This window comes from Lepisosteus oculatus, chromosome 5 (genome assembly GCF_040954835.1).
Source record: "Lepisosteus oculatus isolate fLepOcu1 chromosome 5, fLepOcu1.hap2, whole genome shotgun sequence".
NCBI classification, from domain to species: domain Eukaryota; kingdom Metazoa; phylum Chordata; class Actinopteri; order Semionotiformes; family Lepisosteidae; genus Lepisosteus; species Lepisosteus oculatus.
The window spans coordinates 5428740-5452168 of NC_090700.1; the positions used below are offsets into that span (position 1 = coordinate 5428740).

At 48.5% G+C, this 23429-nt stretch overlaps 1 protein-coding gene and 1 long non-coding RNA gene across 4 annotated transcripts in view; one reads left to right on the forward strand and one right to left on the reverse strand.

Moving 5' to 3' along the window:
• Positions 1-12820, forward strand: part of cdk8 (cyclin dependent kinase 8) — a 41390-nt gene extending 28570 nt beyond the window's left edge. For 2 of the 3 annotated variants that reach the window (XM_069189950.1, XM_069189948.1), the window contains exons 7-13: positions 3034-3177; positions 5404-5473; positions 7409-7481; positions 8425-8522; positions 9751-9829; positions 10423-10581; positions 11044-12820. In XM_069189950.1, the coding sequence (XP_069046051.1) occupies positions 3034-3177; positions 5404-5473; positions 7409-7481; positions 8425-8522; positions 9751-9829; positions 10423-10581; positions 11044-11169 (749 nt within the window). In that variant the 3' untranslated portion in view covers positions 11170-12820. The remainder of the gene's footprint in view (positions 1-3033; positions 3178-5403; positions 5474-7408; positions 7482-8424; positions 8523-9750; positions 9830-10422; positions 10582-11043) is intronic. The other variant, XM_069189949.1, reaches the window with a different exon arrangement.
• Positions 12821-13249: 429 nt separating this feature from the next.
• LOC138239174 (uncharacterized) lies at positions 13250-19604 on the reverse strand. The gene is made up of 3 exons (XR_011189614.1): positions 19433-19604; positions 16192-18445; positions 13250-13422 (listed from the first exon to the last, which is right to left on the reverse strand). It is a non-coding gene; the product is annotated as an uncharacterized lncRNA (long non-coding RNA).
• Between the last annotated feature and the right edge of the window lie 3825 nt (positions 19605-23429).

Consider the following 23429-nt stretch of genomic DNA (forward strand, 5'->3'; position numbering starts at 1 on the left):
GTGTCGGGGGCGCTGCAGCACGCCGGAGAGGCAGCCTGAGAAGAAGGAAGAAGGAAGAAGGAAGGCGAAGGCTGCTTGATGGGGGAGCCAGATGGAGCTGCGAGCTGGGCCTCAGTGCACTGGGGGTTAAAGGTCACGGCTAACCAGCCTTGCTCTCCCAGCTCTCCCGGCTCTCCCGGCTCCCAGCAGGTTTAGGTGGTGCTGGGGATGGAACATGCAGCAGTGGAGTATTTCCTCTCTGCTTAGAATTTAACGTTCTACAACTATACAAATTCCTCATATGCAAAGTCAGCCCAGCTCCCTTCTTCAGCTTCAGAATGATCAGGGCAAACCTGAACCAGAGGCTACAAGAAGAAACGTGGAAGAAGACTCAGACCAGGAGACGCGTCTTCACGCAAGGGGCTGAGTGAGTTAGGGACAAGTTACCCAGCCATGTTATTGAAGTCTTGTATCCTGGATTCCTTTAAGAAACAGCTGGAAGAGACCCTGCGTTCAATTGGCTACTAACTACTACACAGGCCTCCCCTCGCTGGTAACTTTTCCTATGTAAGAAAAGGCTAGGTACAGCAGAGGGGGGGAGTGTGTGAGGCAGGTGTGCACATTACTGGAACAGGTACAGCAGAGGGGGGGAGTGTGTGAGGCAGGTGTGCACATCACTGGAACAGGTACAGCAGAGAGGAAAGAGTGTGAGGCAGGTGTGCACATCACTGGAACAGGTACAGCAGAGAGGAAAGAGTGTGAGGCGGGTGTGCACATTACTGGAACAGGTACAGCAGAGAGGAAAGAGTGTGAGGCGGGTGTGCACATCACTGGAACAGGTACAGCAGAGAGGAAAGAGTGTGAGGCAGGTGTGCACATCACTGGAACAGGTACAGCAGAGAGGAAAGAGTGTGAGGCAGGTGTGCACATCACTGGAACAGGTACAACACAGAGGAAAGAGTGTGAGGCAGGTGTGCACATCACTGGAACAGGTACAACACAGAGGAAAGAGTGTGAGGCAGGTGTGCACATCACTGGAACAGGTACAACACAGAGGAAAGAGTGTGAGGCAGGTGTGCACATCACTGGAACAGGTACAACACAGAGGAAAGAGTGTGAGGCAGGTGTGCACATCACTGGAACAGGTACAACACAGAGGAAAGAGTGTGAGGCAGGTGTGCACATCACTGGAACAGGTACAACACAGAGGAAAGAGTGTGAGGCAGGTGTGCACATCACTGGAACAGGTACAGCAGAGAGGAAAGAGTGTGAGGCAGGTGTGCACATCACTGGAACAGGTACAGCAGAGAGGAAAGAGTGTGAGGCAGGTGTGCACATCACTGGAACAGGTACAGCAGAGAGGAAAGAGTGTGAGGCAGGTGTGCACATCACTGGAACAGGTACAGCAGAGAGGAAAGAGTGTGAGGCAGGTGTGCACATCACTGGAACAGGTACAGCAGAGAGGAAAGAGTGTGAGGCGGGTGTGCACATTACTGGAACAGGTACAGCAGAGAGGAAAGAGTGTGAGGCGGGTGTGCACATCACTGGAACAGGTACAGCAGAGAGGAAAGAGTGTGAGGCGGGTGTGCACATCACTGGAACAGGTACAGCAGAGAGGAAAGAGTGTGAGGCGGGTGTGCACATCACTGGAACAGGTACAGCAGAGAGGAAAGAGTGTGAGGCGGGTGTGCACATCACTGGAACAGGTACAACACAGAGGAAAGAGTGTGAGGCGGGTGTGCACATCACTGGAACAGGTACAACACAGAGGAAAGAGTGTGAGGCAGGTGTGCACATCACTGGAACAGGTACAACACAGAGGAAAGAGTGTGAGGCAAGTGTGCACATCACTGGAACAGGTACAGCAGAGAGGAAAGAGTGTGAGGCAGGTGTGCACATCACTGGAACAGGTACAGCAGAGAGGAAAGAGTGTGAGGCAGGTGTGCACATTACTGGAACGGGTACAGCAGAGTGATATCTGCTCGGTCAGCACGGGTCTTTGCACTGCAGCAATAATGGCTCCTGTCAGAGAAGCATTTATGAATGATTTTACATGGCAATAGCCCAGAAGTTAATTCTCAACCGGTCTTTCAGTGCACGTAACTGCTGATTTTCTGAAAGCAGTCAGTATTGTAATTGCAGGCTCCCTCTTTGTGCACCGACTTAAAAAATCATCTTTACGTGAAAATCCCACATGACTGACAGTTTGATTGCATGGTAGGTGGTGTGGCAGGACCTGACAGCGGATTTGATGTTCTCCTTTGTATGAATTTCATCACAGTCGGTCTTATTTCCCCCGAGTGAGTCGCACGTGGCTCAGCTGTGTTGAGTACGGTCCCGTCTGTCAGCACTCAGGCCTGCGACGGCAAGACTGTCTCTGCAAATCCCCCTGTATTCCAGCTTTATGAGAAGTCCCCAGGAACACAAGGAGTTCTGTCGCCGCATCTGTAAGCGGAATACTGACAGAATCGGGGAGGGGAATTCAAGTGCTTCGCCTGTGGCTCACTGCACATCTTTCCTCTGGCTGCAGTGCAGATGCCTGAGATGTCTCACAGAGTTGAGATGTACACCCAGCACCGCAACAATTTGAGCAAGCAATCCTGGTTTGTCAGAGCTGGCTGTGGTTAGCACCACAGGGTTCACATGTGCCACATCTTCTCAGACATGGTTTTGATTTCCACGAAGAGGAATGCAGTTTCCCGGGGCCTGGAAAGAGCTCAGTCTGTGTATTGGCTGTTCCCCAGCGGGTTCTTTTACTGCAGAGCCTGAGGGGTGCGTCCCCCATCCCGCTAGAAGCAGAGCGGTTTGGGAATGCTTCTGTCTGCCGTTACTGTGTCCGTTGTTTTGCTGAGGGTCAGCATCCCAGCTTTCCCCGTCGCAGGCCGGGACTGAACGAGAAACTGCTGTAATTTCATTGTGCTCTTTGCCCTGTCCTCCCTAATGCATGAATCATGAATGAAGGGATTGTTTCGCCTGGAAAACCCTGCACTGTGTCTGATTTAGTGGGGAGAAATTAACCTGCATTTGTTTTTCTGTTTGTCTTTGGGGATGTAGATATTTGGGCTATAGGTTGCATATTTGCTGAACTGTTAACGTCTGAGCCCATATTTCACTGTCGACAAGAAGACATCAAAACCAGTAACCCCTACCACCACGACCAGCTGGACCGCATTTTCAACGTCATGGGCTTCCCTGCAGGTGAGAGGGCACCGCCCGGCCATGACCCGCAGCGGAAGAAAGACCGTAGAACCGGGAACTGCAGTCAAAGTAGATTGAGCCATTCCGTGTTTTGGCATTCTGGAGCCATGCCCTGCTGGTTTCCTCACTGTCGGTGAATTAGTGTGGGCTAGACCCGAGGCCAAAGGAATATTTAACACGTTTCACTTTCCCCCTTTTCAAAACAGTTTGTTCAAGAGCGAGCATGTGGTAAAACCTGAAATGGACCAGACTACTATACAATGTGAGGGATAGTTCCCTACCCTGTCATCATCTAGTACTTGTAGTTCAAGCTCAAGGTTTCTCATCTCCGGTTATTTTGTAGCTCCACAGCAAGAATGTATATAGGTAATAGTAAATGTATATATAGCTTTAATAGGTAAGGGAAAAATGAACATTTGTGTGTACATCTGGGTACCCTGAAACATTTTCCAGAGGGAAATTCAGATGAATCCGCCTGTCTAATTGTGGATTGTTCAAAAACTGTCTGCAAGGAGGAGAGCTGCTTCTCTCCATAGCTTTCACTCCTGTTTGGACAGGAAGGGTGATAGTAGTTCGGGCAGGGAGCTGCGCAGGCTGCAAAGGAACAAGGAAAGGTTTATTCCCTGCTGAAAATAGAGGAAACAAAACAACGTTTCAGCTTTGAAGCCTTTTTCAGGTCCGAAACGTTGTTACCTTACTTCTCTTTCAGCATGGAATAAACGTTTACTTGTTCAATTCCAAGACAGGTGATATTTGATCCAAATCGTGCCAATAAATAACCAGACCACACCGTTATATATCTAATAACGCTCTCGTTTACGGCACAATAGGAGGAGCATGATTTCCTACCGAGCTCCAAACACTCTAAATGTTCGTTTTTTTTGTTCCTTTGGAAAATATTTTTCATCTGCTTCACAGCAGCTCTGTGATTTTCCAGATTTCAGCAGCCTCCTCCCTTAGGGAGCTGTGGGATGAGCTTTGTTTCTAAAGGGGTGGGATTAGTGCCGAAAGGTGAATGTCCGCTTCTCTAATGTGCAATGGAACTCAAGGTGCATGCGCTAGCTGCCCAGAAATCGGAGGCTGCAAAAATGGCATGTTCTGCTGACGGATGTGAATTCGCCCGATTTTTTTGGAATCGCCAGGATAGAGCAGTTCCATTTTCTGTGGGGTTTATCGAAGAGTGGACCCTAAGTGGCAGTGACAGGGGGCTACAATGGAATTGCAGGGCTGAGGAATCTGTAGCTCAGTGCTTTATAAGGAGCTTTTTTACACATGTTCTCAGTTTGCTGTGCATTTCTCCATACTGCTGCATATCTTCAGAGCTCCCGAGGTGAGGCTAGAGAATCCCTTGGTTCTTTCTTTGAGGCGTTTTTGTTTTTGCTCCTATGGAGTTTTAGAAAACTGCCAGTCGAGACTGAGATTCCCTTTTCTTTAATGTAGAACAGGTAAGGCCGGCATGTGAATGGTCATTTTCCAAGATACCCAGTGCTCATGATAGGTAGCCGACCTCATCCTCCTGCCTGCTTTTCAAGGGGAGCTGATGTCAGAGGCATGTCTGTGGGTAGGATGTGCCGGACGTGGGGGGTCCGGGTCCGTTTCACATTGGCGCGAACATCTATACTGCCCGCACATGGCCAGTGCCCATTAGTTCTGCTGCAGAACCGGATTGGTTAAGACCCGTGACGCTGGTGCTGTGGTTAACAAGGAGGTGTCCTGGGACGTCACCTGCAGAGTTGTTCCCTAAGAAATCTGTTGGCGTCACTCACACGTACCGCGAAAGTTACTGTGGGACAGGTTTTCAATGGGTCTGAGAGGATTTAGCTTCTACATAAAAATATTCCTCCCATATATTGCATCAAAAATGTACATGACACCTAAATTAAATCAAATATATTTTTCCTGCTTTCTTCACTGTTTTATGGGATTAGGGGAGGAAGAGGGAGGGCAGGATAATAAAGAAGACTTCAGTCAAAAGTGTTTTGTTGACTTGGTTCGAATGGACTGTTTCTGTTTTTCAAGGACTATTGCATCAAATATTCATTGTGTTTTACATCATATTGATGAGCTGTAGCTATGCACATGCTTTACTAGAATACTGACAGGATGTTCGCTGTCTGCCCAGTAGCTCCAGCCAAAACTACACAAAACTTAATAACCAAACATTCCTGTGAAAGATCGGATGTCTGGCAAACCTAGAATCAACACAGCTCTGTGCCCGTTTCACAGATAAAGACTGGGAAGACATTAAGAAGATGCCTGAACATTCAACACTGATGAAAGACTTCAGAAGAAATACGTAAGTTTAATAATTGCCCTGCACATCTTCTAGACTTCAATGGCTGACTGCTTTTCCACAGGAGTGTTCATTCATAGGTCATCTGCTTTTGATGCAGGTGTGGGCTGCCCTCTGTAATTGAGGAAGGCTTGCGATAAATGCAATGCATGAAGGATTAGTGTTCAGAAGGAAGCAAGATCTGCGCTCCACGGGGCGATCAGAGATCAGACTCGAGGCCCTGTACAGTCAGCAGTCCAGCAGTCCAGCACTGTCAGGACTGAACAGCTGTCTCAATCCCTGTTAGCTGCTTCACACTCTGGCCTTTAAACAGGTGAGAAGAGAACAGAGGCAGAGTGACTCGCACACACAGAGCATGCTCCAGCTATATCCTTCTTAGTATTTCAGTGTTTCCTTACACGGTACCAGGGAATTATAGATGGATGTGTGAAACTGGCCTGGTAAGAACTTGGCATTTCCCACAAAGCTTCAAGGCCTAGCTGATCTGTTTGCCTGCCTGTGATACCATGGCCAGCAGAAGAGTTCAGATCTTTGCTTTATTTCCAGTTGTGTCTCTGAGCTTTACAGTCCACAGCGCACACCCTTAAAATCAGACAGGTTTTTTTTCTTCATGTTTCAGATTTTAAGGACAGAGTGTGCTCTCTCCAGGCTGATGAAAGGGGTTTCTCCTTTTTATCTGCACTGACACGTAAAACTTGTTTGCAGCAGAAAGGGGGGGTGGGGGGTGGGGGAGACTTTATCTGATGAATGAAAGCAGAAGCTGCTGTAAGGGATGCTTTTAGATGTAGCTCTCTAAATCCACAAAGCCCAGCTACAGATGGTACTAAGACACATTCTGAAGACTTAGCCACATTTAATTAATTTTTTTCCCTTTTTTCCCCCAAGATGTGATTGCATTGAAGATTCAGGTTTTGATTTTAGCTGTCATTGGGAAGTGTCCCAGGTCTGCACAGAGTCTTTGAAGCTTGGTTTGGTTCGGCTTGAAGCATCCTATGAAAAGAACTGTCATTTTAGTAAATGCTTCAAACGAGAGCGTTTAGGGAGAAATGAACCAGTGAAAGGTGATTGTATGCTTACAGAAAGAGGAGGCTGGTGGAGGGGGCATAATTTAAATAGTGCTGATGCTCATATTATGAATTCTCAATTTTAGTCCAAGGTGTTGAATATAAACAATGTAATCAATATTTCATTCTGTGTTGTTTGTCCTTGTGGGCTTTTGAGTAGAAATTTATCTTTTCTTATATACTGGTCAAGCACAGCTGAAGGTTCGCTGTGCAAGATTTCTCTGTCGCCCCTGTAACCTTCTCCTGGTGTCGAGGCACGCTGGTCTTCCTTTCTTTGCCCAGTTAATAAAAACAGTTTCTTCGTGTGGAATGCGAGTTCACCGGGCTTGACTTCAAGAAGACGTCAGGGAGCTGGGAACAGGAGTCTGCGTCTGATGACTGTCACGGCTGTATGGTGGACAGGCAGTGGCAGACTTGATGGCCCTCTTGTTTACTTCGACGGGATTGTCCTGCCTGCTGTCTTACAGGGGATGGGTAGATTCTGAGGAGCAGGGTTGATCAAATAATCTCACACTTCGTGCAGCAGCAAATAACCGTGTTTCAGTTCCCAAGTGTCCAGTGCAAGTGTCTGCCGCGGTCGGTCTCCCCACACGCGCCTGGGCAGAGCAGGAGACAGGGGCTGCTAGTGTACCCAGCAGGGCGGCCTCTTTGAAACTGTGAAGGAGGGGCCCGGCCGCAGAGAGGCTGGCTCCTGTTCTGACTTTGCCGAGGGGCGGTGAGGTGCCAGCGCAGACCCCCCGATGCAGCTCTTTAAGTTTCTCGGATTCATCATTCTGTCAGTTTGCATTCTGAATCCTCTGCGTGTGACTTTTCCTTTCACGCTTTGTTTTTTTGCATTGAACTGCCACTGATGAGTCTTTTTAATGCGTTGCAGGTACACAAACTGCAGTCTTACTAAGTACATGGAAAAACACAAAGTCAAACCAGACAGCAAAGCATTCCACTTGGTAAGCCCGGTTCCGGACCGCTTTGTGTTGGTCTGTCTGTGTGCTGTGGAGATGTGTGGAGGGCAGTGAGGGAGGCCTCAGGACCAGTGGATCAACACCCAGCTCAGCTGCACAAAAATCCACTATGTGGTTTAGGTTGGCTACGTTAAAAGTTCAAGGGACATATGGAGGGGAATTTAAGCACGGTTTTCCTGGTTGTCCAGCTAATGCAAGCACATTACAAATGCCATTTTAATCTGAAGACTATTACTTTTATTTGGAACCAATTTGAAACAAAAAATACGACCAAATATCTTTATATGAAGTTTCCTTCATCTCTTCCCACAAATACCCAAATGATCAATACAGATGTTTGCAGCTGTTCTTCTGTCTTAGCAGTTGATCGCCTCAATGTGACACTACACCCTCCCAGACAAACTGTCCAGATAATGGTTGTTTTCTGCAGCTCTAGCAGTGATGAAACTTTCACAGCCACCTAGCACTCTCAGCGTTGCTCTGTGATGAGAGAAAGGCAGCTCTATTATCCCAGTCATCTGACCATATTGGGAATATGTTTGCCCCTCAAATGAAATCAATGAAGGTAGAGAATTAGCGTCTTTTTAGATTACATGTTTTTTTTTTCTTGAGTGCAGTGTACGCATTGCGGTGAAAGTAAGTGATGGACTCAAACAGAAAATGTGTAATTTTGTTAAACGCAAAGCATGCAGGTCAGTTTTTTTTATTTCAACCGAGGCCATTTATTGAGCTATTTAAAAAAGCGATGGCCACTTAGCAAAGGATTAATTCTTACTGTACAAGTTGCACTAGTTTATAAGTGACTTAACTCCATGTGGTTTCAGTGTGTCCCAGTAATCTGAGGCCGCCTGGGCACCTACAGTAGTTGTGCCAGACCTACAGTACAGCCACCCGTTCACAGTGTCCTCTAATTCCCCTCCTGTTTCAGCTCCAGAAGCTGCTAACCATGGACCCCATCAAGAGAATCACCTCAGAGCAGGCCATGCAGGACCCCTACTTTCTAGAAGACCCCCTTCCCACGTCCGAGTAAGTGTCCCCTCCTCCCCTCCGGACGCCAGCTGTGGCGCCACCTTGAGGGCCTGTCTGGAAGCAGGTGTAGACAGTGGCTTGACTTGGGTCCGATGAGGTGGGAACCTTTGCTCTTCAGAGTGCGCTTCTGCACGACAGGCACGAGAGAGGCGCTTCTTCGGCTTTTCCGCTTGCCTGTCTCTCCTCGGCTTGTGTGCGCGCAAACACACACACTCACTCCTGCCTCGGCTCCTGGTGGAACTGTATGCGTGGAAGAGCACTTTCTCCATCGTCCTGGCCGGCGTTTGTGTCCAGGGTTGTTGGGGATCTTACTGCGGCTTTAGCACTGTCTCCTTTAAGAGTGCATCACGCTGCCCTGCGGAGTGCGCTGATGCCAGGAGCACGAAGCGCATTCCCAGTCGCTCGGTGCTGGGGCTGTGCACTTCCAGGGGGGAATCCAGCGGCCAGCAGCAGCCCTGTCTCTTGTTTGTGCCAGCTGTGGAGGAGTGTGGGTGTCCTCCCTGGCACTGCCCCACTGGACACTGACGCAGGGGGAGTCCTGGCCTCCACCTCCGCACTACCCCTAGCCTGCCGTCTACACGGCGTCCAGCTCGGGCGGAGAGCGCCGCTGTCCAATTCTTCACCACCGCTGCGACTACCTCACGCCTGCTACCCAGACATCAGGCATAGCGAGACCTAGGATTCAGAATTCCCCATCACGGGATGAGTTCGGATTCTTGCTGAACCCGATTGTCGTAAACTGAAGCCGAGGGTTAAAAATGTGCATTTCCAAAAAGGCTTCCCCTTTTAGAAATCTCTGTTTGTTGCACGCATCAGTCACTGTTGTCTAGCGCCGCATTGTGAAGGGCTGGACTGGTCCTATACTGCCCCCTGTCTGTGCTGTGTGCAAATGAATTTCCTTCAGTAGAATAATTTCCCTGGCTGCAGTGTCATAGGAGAGAGAATCATTGAGCTCTCTTCCAGTGGAATTGGGTGTATATATTTCAGTGCCTTCATACAGTAGCATCATGTTTAAACTTGTGAGGTATCGAAAAGGCACTATAAAGGTATAGGCTTCTGTCTCACTCCTCTCCCAGTGCTTGATCTAACTGAGGAGGTCTTCACCTGCTGTGTGCTTTTCCCACCTGGGGCTGCCCTCTCCTTTTCCCAGGGCTTTCCTTAAAAGGGGTTGAGGTAGCAAAGGGAAGTTCGGGACGGTGTCACACTGAGGTACCTTGTGTTGTAGTGTCTTTGCAGGCTGCCAGATCCCCTATCCCAAACGTGAGTTTCTCACGGAAGAAGAACCAGAGGACAAAGGAGACAAAGTAAGAAATTAATAAATGATGCGTTTTAGGAAAGAAGTGATTCCAGATATTGCAGGCCAGCTTTATCAAGTGGAAAGTGAGACCCGCAGAGGTATCTAGGAAGAGCAGCACACAAATGGTGGGGGTGATGGGGATCCCCATTACCTGTAAAGAACTTCCAGTGAAGTGTCCAGAAAAGTGCTATATCAGTGTAAGGATATAATTAGAATTATAAGTTATAAGAGCTTCACGAATACTAGTCAATACTATTATAGCACAGAGGGGTTATTTGTGCAGGAATTAGCAAATAAGCTAGAGTCTTTCAGAATTCAGCCGTGACTATCATCGTCTGTCTCTGCTAGAAATCTGATCCTGTTTTTTTACTTCTGTCTGAACTCCACTCGCTCTTCTGTGAACAAAATGGCAGATGAAAATGATGATCGAGCTGCCTTGTGTGGTAGAAATTGCTCTGAAGGGTTACTCCACATGAAGCCCGGGTTTTCTTTTGGTGGGAGGAGGCGGGGGGGGGAGGTCTCTCTGCTTGGTGTATACTAACATTCCTTCCTCCTTTTTTCCTCCCCCCTCTGTTTCTTTTTCTTCTTTGGACACTTGAGAAGAACCAGCAGCAGCAACAGGGGAACAACCACACTAACGGGGCGGGCCACACGGGGAACCCAGACAACAGCCACGCGCAGGGACCCCCCCTGAAGAAAGTCAGAGTGGTTCCTCCCACCACTACCTCAAGTGGGCTCATCATGACCTCAGACTACCAGGCAAGTCCCTTTTGGTTTAAAAGTTCACGTTTTCTTGGCGTCTTCTCCCCCCACGCCCCCACGCTCGGGATCGCCCACCTTCCACCTTGCCTTCCTCTCTCTGTCTCGCTCCTGCCCGATCCAAACCAGGGAGCGCGCAGGACACTGTGGGGCACGGAGGAAGCTGGATTTCCGCTGCCGAGTCTCGGATGAGGCATTGCATTCCCCTGTGTGCGTAGTGGCTGGGTGGGTGCTCGGTAGTGAGGGAGAAAAGTCATTCTTGCTCTTTTACAGCGTATTTGTTGGTGTGCGGTCTGTCCACAGCAGCTCCACACCCACCAGTCAGCCTTCTGTATGATCGTCTGCCTCTGGCCCTGCTGATGCGCGGCCCTGAGCTGTATTATCCTGTCTGTGCACCTGTGTGTTTCTGTGCGTGTGTACGCAGCCAGGCTCTGACTCAGCAGTTCTCTGTCTCCCTCGCAGCGCTCCAACCCACACGCTGCTTACCAGAACCCGGGACCAAGCACATCACTACCCCAGAGCAGCATGGGATATTCCTCTACCTCCCAGCAGCCCCCGCAGTACTCGCACCAGACTCACCGGTACTGAGGGCTTCGGGGGCTCCTCCAGGAGCACTGCGCGTGCCGAGGGGCCCAGAACACACACACACACACACACACACACACACACACACACACGCCCACTCCCCCTCCTCCCCTCCCACTGCTGCAGAGTTTACCTGGAGGCGAGCGCTGGAGCCCAGCCCAGCCCAGCCCTGCGCGCCGCGGAGAATGTACTGTGCATCTTCACCCCCACCGCTGAGCCTCCAGACAAGCCCCTCTGCCGTCGCCGAGGAGACAGCGGGTACCGGGACTCCAGCAGCATTCGGGAACTATCCGGGAGCTGGCTGGGGGGGAGGAGGAAGAGGCACAAGCGCAGTGTGTGTCTTCATCATGCTGCTCTCCATCTGTTTACTTGACCTGTCGCTCTGCTGCACACCGGCGACCACCCCATCGCGACCTCCTGACTCGGCCTGACTTCAGCCAGTTTGAAAAATCCCCCCCTCCCCCCCAAAAAAAACAAAAATCGCAAAAAAAAAAACAAAAAAAGCTGTGAGTGTGCTAGAGCAAAGTGTGTTTTGTTGTTAATGGTGAAAGTCATTGCTACACTAGCCAACCACGAAGAAAAAGAAGCAGAAGAATATGATTTAATTAAAAAAAAAACGCAATCTAGTAACTGGTACTTGAAACGTTCAGCGTCTAATCGTAAAAATGAATAATACATTCAGCCGGATGAAAAAAACAACAGATTTTTGGTACATGTTTGAGTTTTTGGTGACTGTGGGTATGATAACCTATAGAGCAGTGTTTGTGCTGGATGTCCTGAGGGCTCTCTGGAGGTACGGAGCTCTTGTCATCACACTCACTGTCTCCCCCAAAGACTCAGAGTCCTGCCTGGACTTGTCTCCCACATTGTCACCTTCTTGGATCCTTTCTGATTTATTTTCTCCCCTCCTTTCTTTCCTTAATGTTGACTGATAACCTCAGCTGCTATATCTACATGACCTGTAATGAAACGAGCCCAGTGTCATCACCTGGTCAGACTGACCGTCTCCCATGGACTGACGGCTCAGAGAGCTGTCCTAGATCCTTGTCCTCTGCTCGGACTGACCGTCTCCCATGGACTGACGGCTCAGAGAGCTGTCCTGGATTCGTGTCCTCTGCTCGGACTGACCGTCTCCCATGGACTGACGGCTGGGAGAGCTGTCCTAGATCCGTGTCCTCTGCTCGGACTGACCGTCTCCCATGGCCTGACGGCTCGGAGAGCTGTCCTAGATCCATGTCCTCTGGTCGGATTGACAGTCTCCCATGGACCGATGTCCTAGATTGGCCTGCTCTTCCTGTTTGTGCTGCTGATTTGTGAGCGTGGTCTGGGAGAAAGAAGCATTGGAGAAGAACAATTCCCCACCGCTGGCGGGGATTCGCCAGGCGGCCCGCTAACAACGAAAACAACAGGAGAAGCCTGATTTTAGTGGATTTTAATTTTTTTTTTTTCCTCGGTAAACATCTCTAAAGATGTTCCCACTGCTTAGGAGTGTACCCATGGTTACAGCCCAAGAGAGCTGTAGGCAGAAGCCTTAGAACTTCATGGAAAAACAAATGTAACATGCATTGTACTGTACTGTATTGAAATATTTTACATGAATGAAGCAAGTATTCTGACAATAAAATTTAAAGCCTTCAGTGTGGAGGGCAGCTTACTGAATGCTTGGGTCTGTTGAACATCCAGAGGTTGATCCGGGTGGGGAAGGAGGCCACAGAGCTTGGGCATTTATCGGAGGACTGATAAAGGGGTCAGATTCTCCCACTCCTAGGTTGTCCCTTACTCTTCCAGAGGAATTCCCAGTTGCATCTCTCCGCCTGCTAGGTTTCATCCCATTATGGTCTGAATTTTTGTTTTATGTAAAGAACTTCTCAAACCTCATAGGAAGGGTTCCTCTGATAGAAAAATAGCAAAAAAAACATTTTTATTGTACTCTCAGATCTCTCCATTGAATATTACTTTTCTATCAGGTGTGCATATGATGTTTTATTTGATTTTTCAAGGATCATGAATCGGCTTCATAAAATAATTCAGCAACAATGACTTGAGTTCAATGAAAACATTTAATTTATAATTTTTGTTTCATTCACACAAGGAAAAGCATTGCATACTATCCATCCTGAAAGTGGTGCAGATCCATTTTTTTTTTAGTGGCTCTCTATTCTCATCTGGCTCTTTGGCAGGTGAGCTCTGGTCAGTTTCCACCCTGGTTCTGCAGCCTGATGTCCCTGCTCACTGAAAGACTTCCCATTCTCCTCTCTGCAGGTAACAAGAAGCCCAGATTTAGAGTTCACCCTTTGCTACTGATGGTGGGACGTACACGTTCCCACAGGTCAGAAAGGATTAACTAATCACGAGCACTTGGGCTTTTCTTGAGAAACCCTCTGCTGCAGCTGGCCAAATGTCCCGTGGCTGTGATCTTTCTGGATCCAGGAACGCCAATAATCAGATCCTAGAGGCCAGGATCCTGCAGGCTTTGTTGTTCTAGCGTTATGAGAACATTATCTGGAAATAAGGAAATAATCGAACAATTGATGTATAGTCTCAAGCAAAACATGCTTGACGCTTTCACTGTCAGATTAATAGAGACAGGTTGACAACCTTTTTGTAATACATTATATGGATTTTTGGAAGATTAGAGCATAAAGATGGAAACCTTTCAATATGAACTATATGTAAACGATATAAACTTTTCAATTTATCTTTAGCTGGAATATTACAAAGCACCAGAGGCATAGTTTCTAACTAGTGTTTTTTGTTGTGTACTGTCTGAGCGGTACTGTCCACGTGCCAGACAGGGTATAAAGTTAGGAAAGACTTGGGATGGGCTGACACTGGGAATGGAACACACTGTGCCCTTCCACACGGACACAACCCGCTTTCCCATGTAGTAAACTAGACAATATCATCAGTTTGTATTTACTGATGCATTCCTTGAGATAGATGGATTGTCTTGGTTCACCATCTGACATTCATGAATTGGACGCGGTGTTAAAGCCCAAGGAGACATTTTTAATTAAGAGCACCAGGACAATTGTGGGTACCACCAAATGAATCAAGAGTAACGGTAAGATGCAGGAGGTATAAAACGAGGTGCTGGAGAAACCACTTTTGAAATTCTAGTCAGTGGGCAGGAAAATAGCTTCTCTGGTCTGAGAACGGGATTGTTCTGGGACTCGGGGGCCTGTGGAAAGAGCAGAACACACTAATGCACTGCTTCATACACCTGCCTACCCTGGCTATAAATATCTATCCATAAGACATGAAATATGTTTTCTTAATCTTGATGACAGAACACCGGCATACCTTGCCAGAACCAGATGATGCCAATGAGCAATGTCTTGCAGTGCATTAGGCTTGTTTCTGTGTCCTCATTTATGATTCCTTGGTTATGCTCTTTATGTAAGCTAGGAAACGCGCTTTTTTGAAAATGCTATTCAGAGATGCAGAAGCCTGCTTGCCCTGAGAGTTTAAATGCACGATTCAAGAGGGAGGGTCCAATTCAGCAAGTGAGCGCATCTGCCCAGGCTCTGGTTTAAGAACTGAGAGCACATGGTGAACAGGGGCTGGTACAGCGAACTGCAAAGCCCGGCTTTTTCCGCCAACCCAATGGAAACCCGCTGAAACAGGATGCGCTGGGGGATTGCAGCTGCTGGGTCAGATTTTCATTTAACCTGGGCTGTCGTCGGCTTTCGCACCAGGCCCTCCTGGAGAGCGGCTTTTTGCGGTGCAGTGTTAGGAGCCCTGTTGCGGGCCAGTGTCAAGTCTCCACGCTGCAGCTGCCTTCTTTCATAGCCCGGCTGCTCAACTTCTGAGGGCACCAGGACTCGGGGGGGCTGAGACATGCCCAGAGAGATGATAACTCCCCGGCACAAGGACTAACCCAGATTTTTGCTCTGTCCATGGTCAGGCAGGTTTGTGGGAGAGCCCCCTGTTTAATTGTGCCATCGAGTTAATAATTAACGAGCGGGCTATGCCAAACTCCCGCTGCGGGAAGTCATTGGAATCTCCAGTATTTGACTGCTTACGTTGCTGTAATTAATGATTCCTACAGCCCAGCCTCACCCCAGCATTCCTGCGTTGAGCTTGAGGGTTTTGCTGTTAATGGGTTCCAGAGGCTCCCTGTTTTAAGATCAGTTTCTGCCGCTGGCTCACTTCATAATGTGTTTTTCCAAGAAAAGCAACTGATCTTTCTTGTGCTCTTCCCTCTAATGGAGACATAAAATCGAGGATCTGTCATCGCCTATCAATAGGAGGCCCTGTGGAGCACACTGCCAGGCGGTTTGGGGTAAAAGTGCCCTCCCTCCCTCCCTCTCAACAGCGTGGCTTCGCTCTGCCAGGCGGGACAGCTCCCGGGACCGGTGTGGAAAGCCTCAGAATCGGGCTAATGTACTGCAGTTAAAACCGCCCCGCAGAAGAGCGAGGCAAATTGACGGAAACAGAAGTCCTGTGGCATCAGCATGTGACGGCATCTTCGGTGCGAATTGGAAAAGGGGGTGACGTCACTTCTAGCGGCGCTTCCCCGACAGCCCGCACGGACTCGGGAGCAGTTTACTACAGTGTGTGTGTGTACAGGACTACACTTCACTTATGATATCAGAACTGGACAGCGCCTCTTGCTGGGGACGCAGTGCCCCCTGTCGAGAATCGGGGGTATTTCAACTATACACGGGGGGGGGGGGGGTCTATTTTCTGAAATCCCGACGAGATTGTTAATACGAAAAAAAAAAAATCCCCAAATCCGATTTTAACCAATCCAAAATTAAGGGAGTACCCTGTAAGGATGCTTGCCTTATTTAACGTGGTTGTTGAAATGCAATTTGTTTCCAGCTGATATGATCCGGCACGATTCGTGTGGTATGAACGCGGTAACCAAACACCAACCATCTCTTATTTAACCATTTACAAATTAAAACTCATAAATGAAAAGTTTGCGTTTTGAATATTGCGCAGCGTGACATCTACGACATCACATTTCAGTTCAAACCCTGTTGTTGTTGTTTTTTTTTATTCTGATCATTAACATACCATGTAGAGGAGAAAATCGCTACCCTACTCAGCACAAACACCACCCCGCGCCCGGCCCCAGGCTCCCGGCTGGCCACCGCTAACAGTTCTGTTTGCGGTCTGGAACCCATCCGTCAATCAGCATGGAGACCCGCCCTGGGCATCAGTCTTCTGTGAATTGATTGGGCGGCGGTTCAGCCATGAGCCAGTAAATCCATTTTCCTTAGCGCTGATTGGTCCTGTGGCATGGCCGTCACCCATCTCGCACCGCCCACGCAGCAGTTTGTTTGGAGTGTGGTCCGGCGGGGATGGACAGGATGGTAGAGAGGTTGAGTCAGAGACTGGCTTCGCCGCAACACACGATTTAGGTGAGCTTCGCGATTTTCCCCCCCTTCAAACATTTATGAAAGTTTTTGCCGATTTTCTCCAGCTGTTCTCCCTGTTGTTTGGTTTGATTCTTTTTCATGAGAAAATGCTTTGGTTGAGCTTCAATTCAAGGGGCTCCAACGAACGTTTCACTCTATAATTAACTTAAGTCTGATCCGCTATTTTGCATGGAGAAGAAGCGGTTTATATTGTTTAAAGTCTCTGTCCTCTCGTAGTTTCCTGGAAGGATCGATATCCTGTCCTTATTTTGTTTCCAGTCGCCTTTTGCCGTTGGTAACAACACTGTTACCGTTGTGTCGGAAAACACGTCGGTACTCTCTGTAGCCGAATAATGTTTCACTTTGATCCTGAAGTGCAACACCGCAAAAACGTTGCGTGCGGTGTGCATCAGTGCAATAATACCGACATAAAGTTGACGATCAAACGGTCTAGACTTCGAATTTAATCCCAAGAACTGATCTGGGGAAATCGTGTTCGCCACTGGGATGAAAAGAAACAGGACACACTGCAACCATAGCCTGGGATCCGAAAGAAGTTATTTGTTGCAATTTATAGTAATTTGGCTCGGAGTGTTCTAGGACGGCGCTGTTGGATTTGAGGAATGATTTGTTTATCGAGCGTTTTTTAGAGGCACGTTAGAAACCGGGGTACGGCGGAAAGACCACCTTGTTTTTATTATGGAGAAACTCCTTCACTGGCCGGGCTCCAGTCAGTTTTAATTAAGCAAATTGAACGCGCAGAGCTGCAAAACGGGCTGCACAGCGCTAATCTGCCCACCAATGCAGAAAATACGCACGTGATGATGATTATTGATAGGGTTCGCATTGTTCAGTCCAGCTTCGTCCCTTGCCCGGTCGACAACAGCGTGGCTAACTTTTCGCACCGTTACCCCCGGTGGGTGTGGGTTTCACGGGCTTGCCCGCCTGTTTTCCCCCAAAGAACATCTGTGTTTACGGTGTTAGAATGCGCTTTCTGCCAATGAAATTGCGTTGCTTTCGTGCGAGTGACATTGCACAGCCTTAGCAGTTTAATATATGCGGACCTGTTAAAGGAGCGTGGTTTTATTTGAAAAATCCACACCGTGCGCTCCGTCTCGCATTACCAAAGGCGCAGTACACGTTAGCTCTAGGAAACAAACCTGGGCTGTGTTATAATTTACTGGCAGCCCTAAAGCGTCAAGTTGCCGTGATTTCTGGATAGTCGACAAATACGACTATCCAGCCGGAGTCGCCGGTTGGAAAATTAGTATTCCAGTCCCCGATAATGAGGTTATTATTTTTTTTTTAGAGGCGACCTCTCATGGCTGCCTCTCGTTATGAGATTAATGTGAACAACAACAGATGTTAAGAATGAAAGCAAAAGCTGTAGTTTTGGAGGCTCGGCGATCGTGATGATTGCGATGTTCAGGGGTGCTCTGTGGACAGCTGCGTTTCCGGTCACTTCTGTCGGCGAGTGTAGGGACGGTGAGCGGGTTTTGCGGCTGGCGTCGGAACTGTCCAGCCGCCGTTTCTGACGCTCGTCTAATGGCGAACACTAACTCGCCTTCATGGGGAAAAACCTCTCGTATTCCTTCTGTCTGGCCTCGAAAAACCCCTGTACTGTAAGTGTCCACTTCCCTCCTCTTTTCCTGTAGTTCCTATGTTTAGTGCGCGCTGATAGTTGGATAGCCCCCCCAAGAGCTTTCGAGTTCCTGCTTCGCCTCGGTGCCCAGGACGTGACTGCTCCGTCTTGGGAGGGTATTGTTCCTGAACCGCATCCTCGGACAGGAGTCCCTTCTCCGCACAGATCCACTCTTGGCACAACGCGACCTCCGTTAAAAATCCGTCTGGTGAAGAACAGGAAACCGTCTAGGTTTGCAGTCTAGTTTTCTGAAGATCCTCCAAGGCAACTGGGAAAGGAAGATTTATTACAGCAAGGATCCAGAGTGAGGTTTAATGAGTCTGAAGACCCTAGAAGCCCAGAGACATTAAAAGTGGAAGTCGAGGTGCTATGCAGGCTCACACAGAATTTACAGTTACCTCTTTCAAAGTAGTTTTGAGTTCTAAAATAGCGTTAACTGAATGTTTATAATCGTCTCTGTTGTTATTTTTAAGGAACAAAAAACGTCCAATAAATATTCTTTAGAAAGATGTTTTAAAACACAGGTGAGAGGGATATTTTTAAATTCTTGAGTTAGTATATTTTAAATGAAAATATAGACCCTTAGCTCAACACAGGCTTGCCTCTTTTCTTCAGATGTGTAGGTTACCTCGTGTTGGCCTGGTGACATTCAAGGTCTGGTTGTCGTCGCCTTCTCTGTGTCTGGCGTGCTACAGCCAGCGTGAAGTGGATCACTTGTGAAGGCGGGTTTTGGACACGGTGTACAGGCAGTTGCCTTGCTGTTTGTCCGATATGAATGTGACAGTGTGTTTTGCGTTTCTTCACCACAGAACTTTCACCCGTGAGCGCTGCGGGCTCAGGCCTGGCCTGGGGCGGCTGCGCTGGGGTACCGGGCCGCAGGCCGAGTCGTTGCTGGGCCCTGGCGCCTGGAGGGCCAGATGCCGCGCTCGCGGTTCTGGCGGAGTGCTTTGTGGCTGTAACCCGACGTGCTCGTGGCCGGGGAACAGCCCCTCCTTTCTCTCGGCTCGAGCTGAAAGAGGTCGGGGGTGGGGGGGTGGAGGGGGTTGCCTTTGTCCTGTCGTGGATGCGCGGAAAAGTTGGTCCGTTGCCGTGTGAACGCGGCCTCAGTGACTGGACTCCTGAATCGCCCCCCCCCCCCCCCCCCCTTTGTGCTGCTGGGGCCTCTCTGGAGCTGTTCCCTCAGGGTCTCCTCCTGGAGACATTAAGAATTCACTCGGAGTGTTTCTTTCCTTAATGAGAGGCTTTCATCTCCTACCTCCATGTTGTCCCAGCTCCGGCTCCTCTGCCTGGTGTAACGGGGCTGTCAAGCTCCTGGTTTCCCCTCGATGTGTTTCTGTGAAGATCTCTGTGCTTCTGCTCCCAGTTCCCTTGCCTCTATTGTTTTTGGAGATGACAGGCTTGGAGCGGCGAGGCCGCGAGGAAGTCAGCCACCCTGATGGGATTGCTGCTGAAGTCCGGGATTTCCTACTCTGTTCTCCTTTAATCGCTGAGCCAGACCTTCCTTTCTTTCATCCCCTTTTTGGAATATTTGACTCCTTTCCAATTAGAATACTCCTTTTCTCGCAAATGTTCCTTCTTTGAATGAGCATACATGGCACCTGTGTTTACAACTGTTCAGTAAATTAGTCAGTTTTACAGATCCAGCAGATGGTTATCATGATCTCGTCTCGTGTAAATATGCACTTATAATCAATAAAGATTTAAACTATCCGTTTAAATCTGTTAATTTCCTGGGTTTCTGTTTCATCTATTGAGTTTGTACAGTACCGTGCCCCATAACATTCCTGAAATGGGCGATTCCGGTTTGTGAGATTCTCTCCGCTGTTTTACACAGATGTTCGTTTAAGAAAAAGGGAGAGTTTGATGCAGTCTTCTGTTTTGTGCAGGTTGTTTCAGTATCTGTGAAATGTGAGCAGCTCAATTATTTATGATACACCTGAGACACGTATTTCGGGGTTGGAGATAAGACCATGCACTTTAATAGACACGCATCTCATTTCATCCTGTGGCATGTATTCATGCAGATGTTTTCCTCGCTGCAGTGCGGGCTGTTCCTTTGTTACATAACCTAGTAAAGTGACATGCTCCATGAAGATTCCAAAGACTCCGGAGAAACATTAACTTGTTTTGTAATTGATGGTGCTTTCTACTTAAATATCACTGACAACTGTCCTGAAGCCCATCTGCATGCTGTGCAGCTATGTGGAGGTTTTATTAGCTTCCTGTAAAGACAGCCAGAAAATGGGACTGGGACTAAAAGAGAAGGGGTCTCTGAGGAAGAGGGAATTGGGTGGTCTCTCGCATCACCTCAGCAGGATGTGTTGACTTCCATGGGCGTTGGGAGAAATCTGCGGACTTAGCTAAGGCTAAACGTCTCCCTGCTGTGTGCAGTGTCACATCGCTGTGTCACATCAGGGAGGGAGCATACCTGCTTGTGTGCTCAGGGCTGACCCCTGGCTCCCCTCCCTGCTGAATTCCTGTTTAAACAGGAAGCGAGCAGACAGGGGGCTTCAGACAACTGGTGCAGGAAAACATCAGGCTCACTGTCTCCTGCCTGCTCCATAAAAAGACTTCCCCTCGTTCTCCCTTCCTGTTTTTTATGTGCTGTGCTGTGAGTGCAATGGCTGGGGGCAAGGAAGTCTGACCAAGCACGAGATCCGTGCTCAGACCCAGCACACGCGTGCCAATCACAGCAGAGGCTAGGAGTCCTGTGCAGTGGTGACAGGACCGATAGACACGCTTGAGTTAGACAATTTGCCGTTCAGCTGACTAGGAGCGGGGTTTCGTACTTGAAATTCTGGTTAGCTTTAAATTCTGCGGAGTGTGACCTGGAAGCACCAAGGACACCTGCAAGGCAGACATTATATTCCCATCCACAAGATCTGAATTATTAATAATATAGTGCTTTCCTGGACGCTCCACTCAACCACAGCCAGTGTGCAGCCCCACCTGGATGATGCAATGGAAGCCGAAGTGCACCAGTCCGCTCCCCACACATCAGCTTTCAGTGGGGAGGAGAACAGAGTGATGAAGCCAGTTCAGAGCTGAGGATTTTTAAGAGGCCATGATTTGTAAAGGGTGGGACGCTGGGTTAACACCCCTACTCTTTTTGAGAAATGCCCTGGGATTTTGAATGACCACGGATAGTCAGGACCTCTGTTTTAGGTCTCATCCATAGGATGGCGCCTTTTCTTTTTACAGTATGGTTTCCCTATCACCTACTGGTCCCACTAACGCCTCTTCCAGCAGGAAGCTTAGCTTTCCCAGGAAGTCTCCCATCCTGGTACTGACCAGGCTCACACCTGCTGAGCCGCCGTGGGCTGCCAGTTGGGAGTTGCAATATATCGGATCTTTTCAGTTGTGGTAGTGATTCATATGGAAAAAAGGTTTGGACTACATCTGCCAGAAATGCCTACCTGCAAGGAAGTTTGATCTATGTCGGATGATACCAGCTGCAGACCTTTGTCTGAAAAGAATGTAATGAAACCGAAAGGTCCTACATGTTGTGCTGATCTGTGATAGTCTGCAGCTCATAGATACTGGAATGAAATTGCTGTGCAGTGGGTGATTGTTTTCCTGCTGCTGTAGGAAGTAAACTTGTGTTTTACGTTTTACAGGGCTAGTCTTTTAAAAGATTTTTAACTGATTCTCCCTGCCTGTGCTCTGCAAATCAGCCCAATGTCAGAAGATGTGTGAATGAGTTTCAGTTGATCATTAGAGACACTGCTCAGAGCACCTCTCCTAAAGTATATAGACAGGGTCACCTCAGGGTACTATGTCCCCCCTTGCTAGTGAACCAAGCCCTTAGCCGGACAGCCGGTTTAGGACAGACAAGAGGAAATGTCTGTGGACAGTGCTGTGGGTGTCGGCAGCAGGCTGTGCAGTCAGGTGGCCGAGGCTCAGACTCCGGGCTCTATCAGGAAAAGATTGGATGGCAGCTACCATCCCCTCTCCTCTCACTTATTGCCTGCATTTTTCCCTCAGTATGAGGAGCGATGGCCAGTGATAGGAGATGGGTTAGCCTGTGTTTCAGCTCTTTAGAGATTTTTTTCCAGGTTTCTGCCACCTCTTCTTATGTCCAATGCTCTGAGCCGATATATTACACTGTGCTCTGGCCCATGGCCTTGCCATCGGTGCAGAAGTGCAGACTATTGTACAGAGATCCTGGGCCAGATGGGGGTTGTCTTTTTTTAATGAGCTTGTGAGGCGCAATATGGTGTGTTTTCATTAACCCTCAAAGCATTCCTCTCATGGTGGTTGAGTTTTTTTAGAAGAGAGAATTAAAGTTGAAAATAACTTCGCAGACTAATACAGGCCTTCAAATAATCCTGATTTCTTCCTTGGCCTGCTGCCTTAGCGTCATGAAGCTGTGGAACATGCCATGCAAGCCCAGGTGTGTTCTTCCTGAGCTGTGGGAGAGAGCCCAACGCATACAGACTCAGCTTTGAAGCCAATATTGTTTGGTTAGAGCTGGGAAAAGTATTAAAAGCGTGTAATGATACTTTATAGTGTTTAAAGATGAAAATGACACACTGCTAGTTTTGCTTCCACGTAATGAATAAAAAAGAATAATTCAATCTTGATTAAAATAGCAAGGAAAGAAACTCTTTTTTTTTTTTGTTGTAGTTGCTCTCGGAAGGTAGTTAGCTGGTCCTAAGGCTTCCCTCGGCTGCAGAGTAATGTAAGTTGGATAATGGTCATGTAAGCAGATGAGTTCAACTAGATGCTTTTTCTGAGCTGGCAGTGACAGGAGCTCAGCCACCTCTCCCTCACTCGGCAGGAACACGTGCTCTTTGTTTTGGCAGGAGGTTCATACTGGGGCATGGATGCAGTGGGGGCTGTCCATAGGGGGGTAGAGTCACTCCCTCTCTGACCTATCGTTTTCCCGACAGGAGCTTTCACTTGTGAATCTTGGGATCATCCAGATCCCTCCCGATAACACAGATGCCATGAGTTGTAGTAGTTCAAGTTGGTAGCCGCGTCAGCATGCGTAGGCTGCAAAGGCGCAAGTAAAGGTTTATTCCCTGCTGAAAACCTTCTTGATACCCGAAGACGGCTCCACAGCCAAAACGTTTTTCGTTTCTTCTCTTTTCACCATTTAAACCTTTACTTGTTCCTTTGCTGCCATAATTTGTTTTGACGTTGCTATGATGCGTACTGATCTAGCAGGTGAGTTGAGATCTTCTGGGCATGGAGACTTCCGCACAGCCCCAGGGCAGCTCCTGAACAGGCCAGGCCTCTGGGAGCACAGT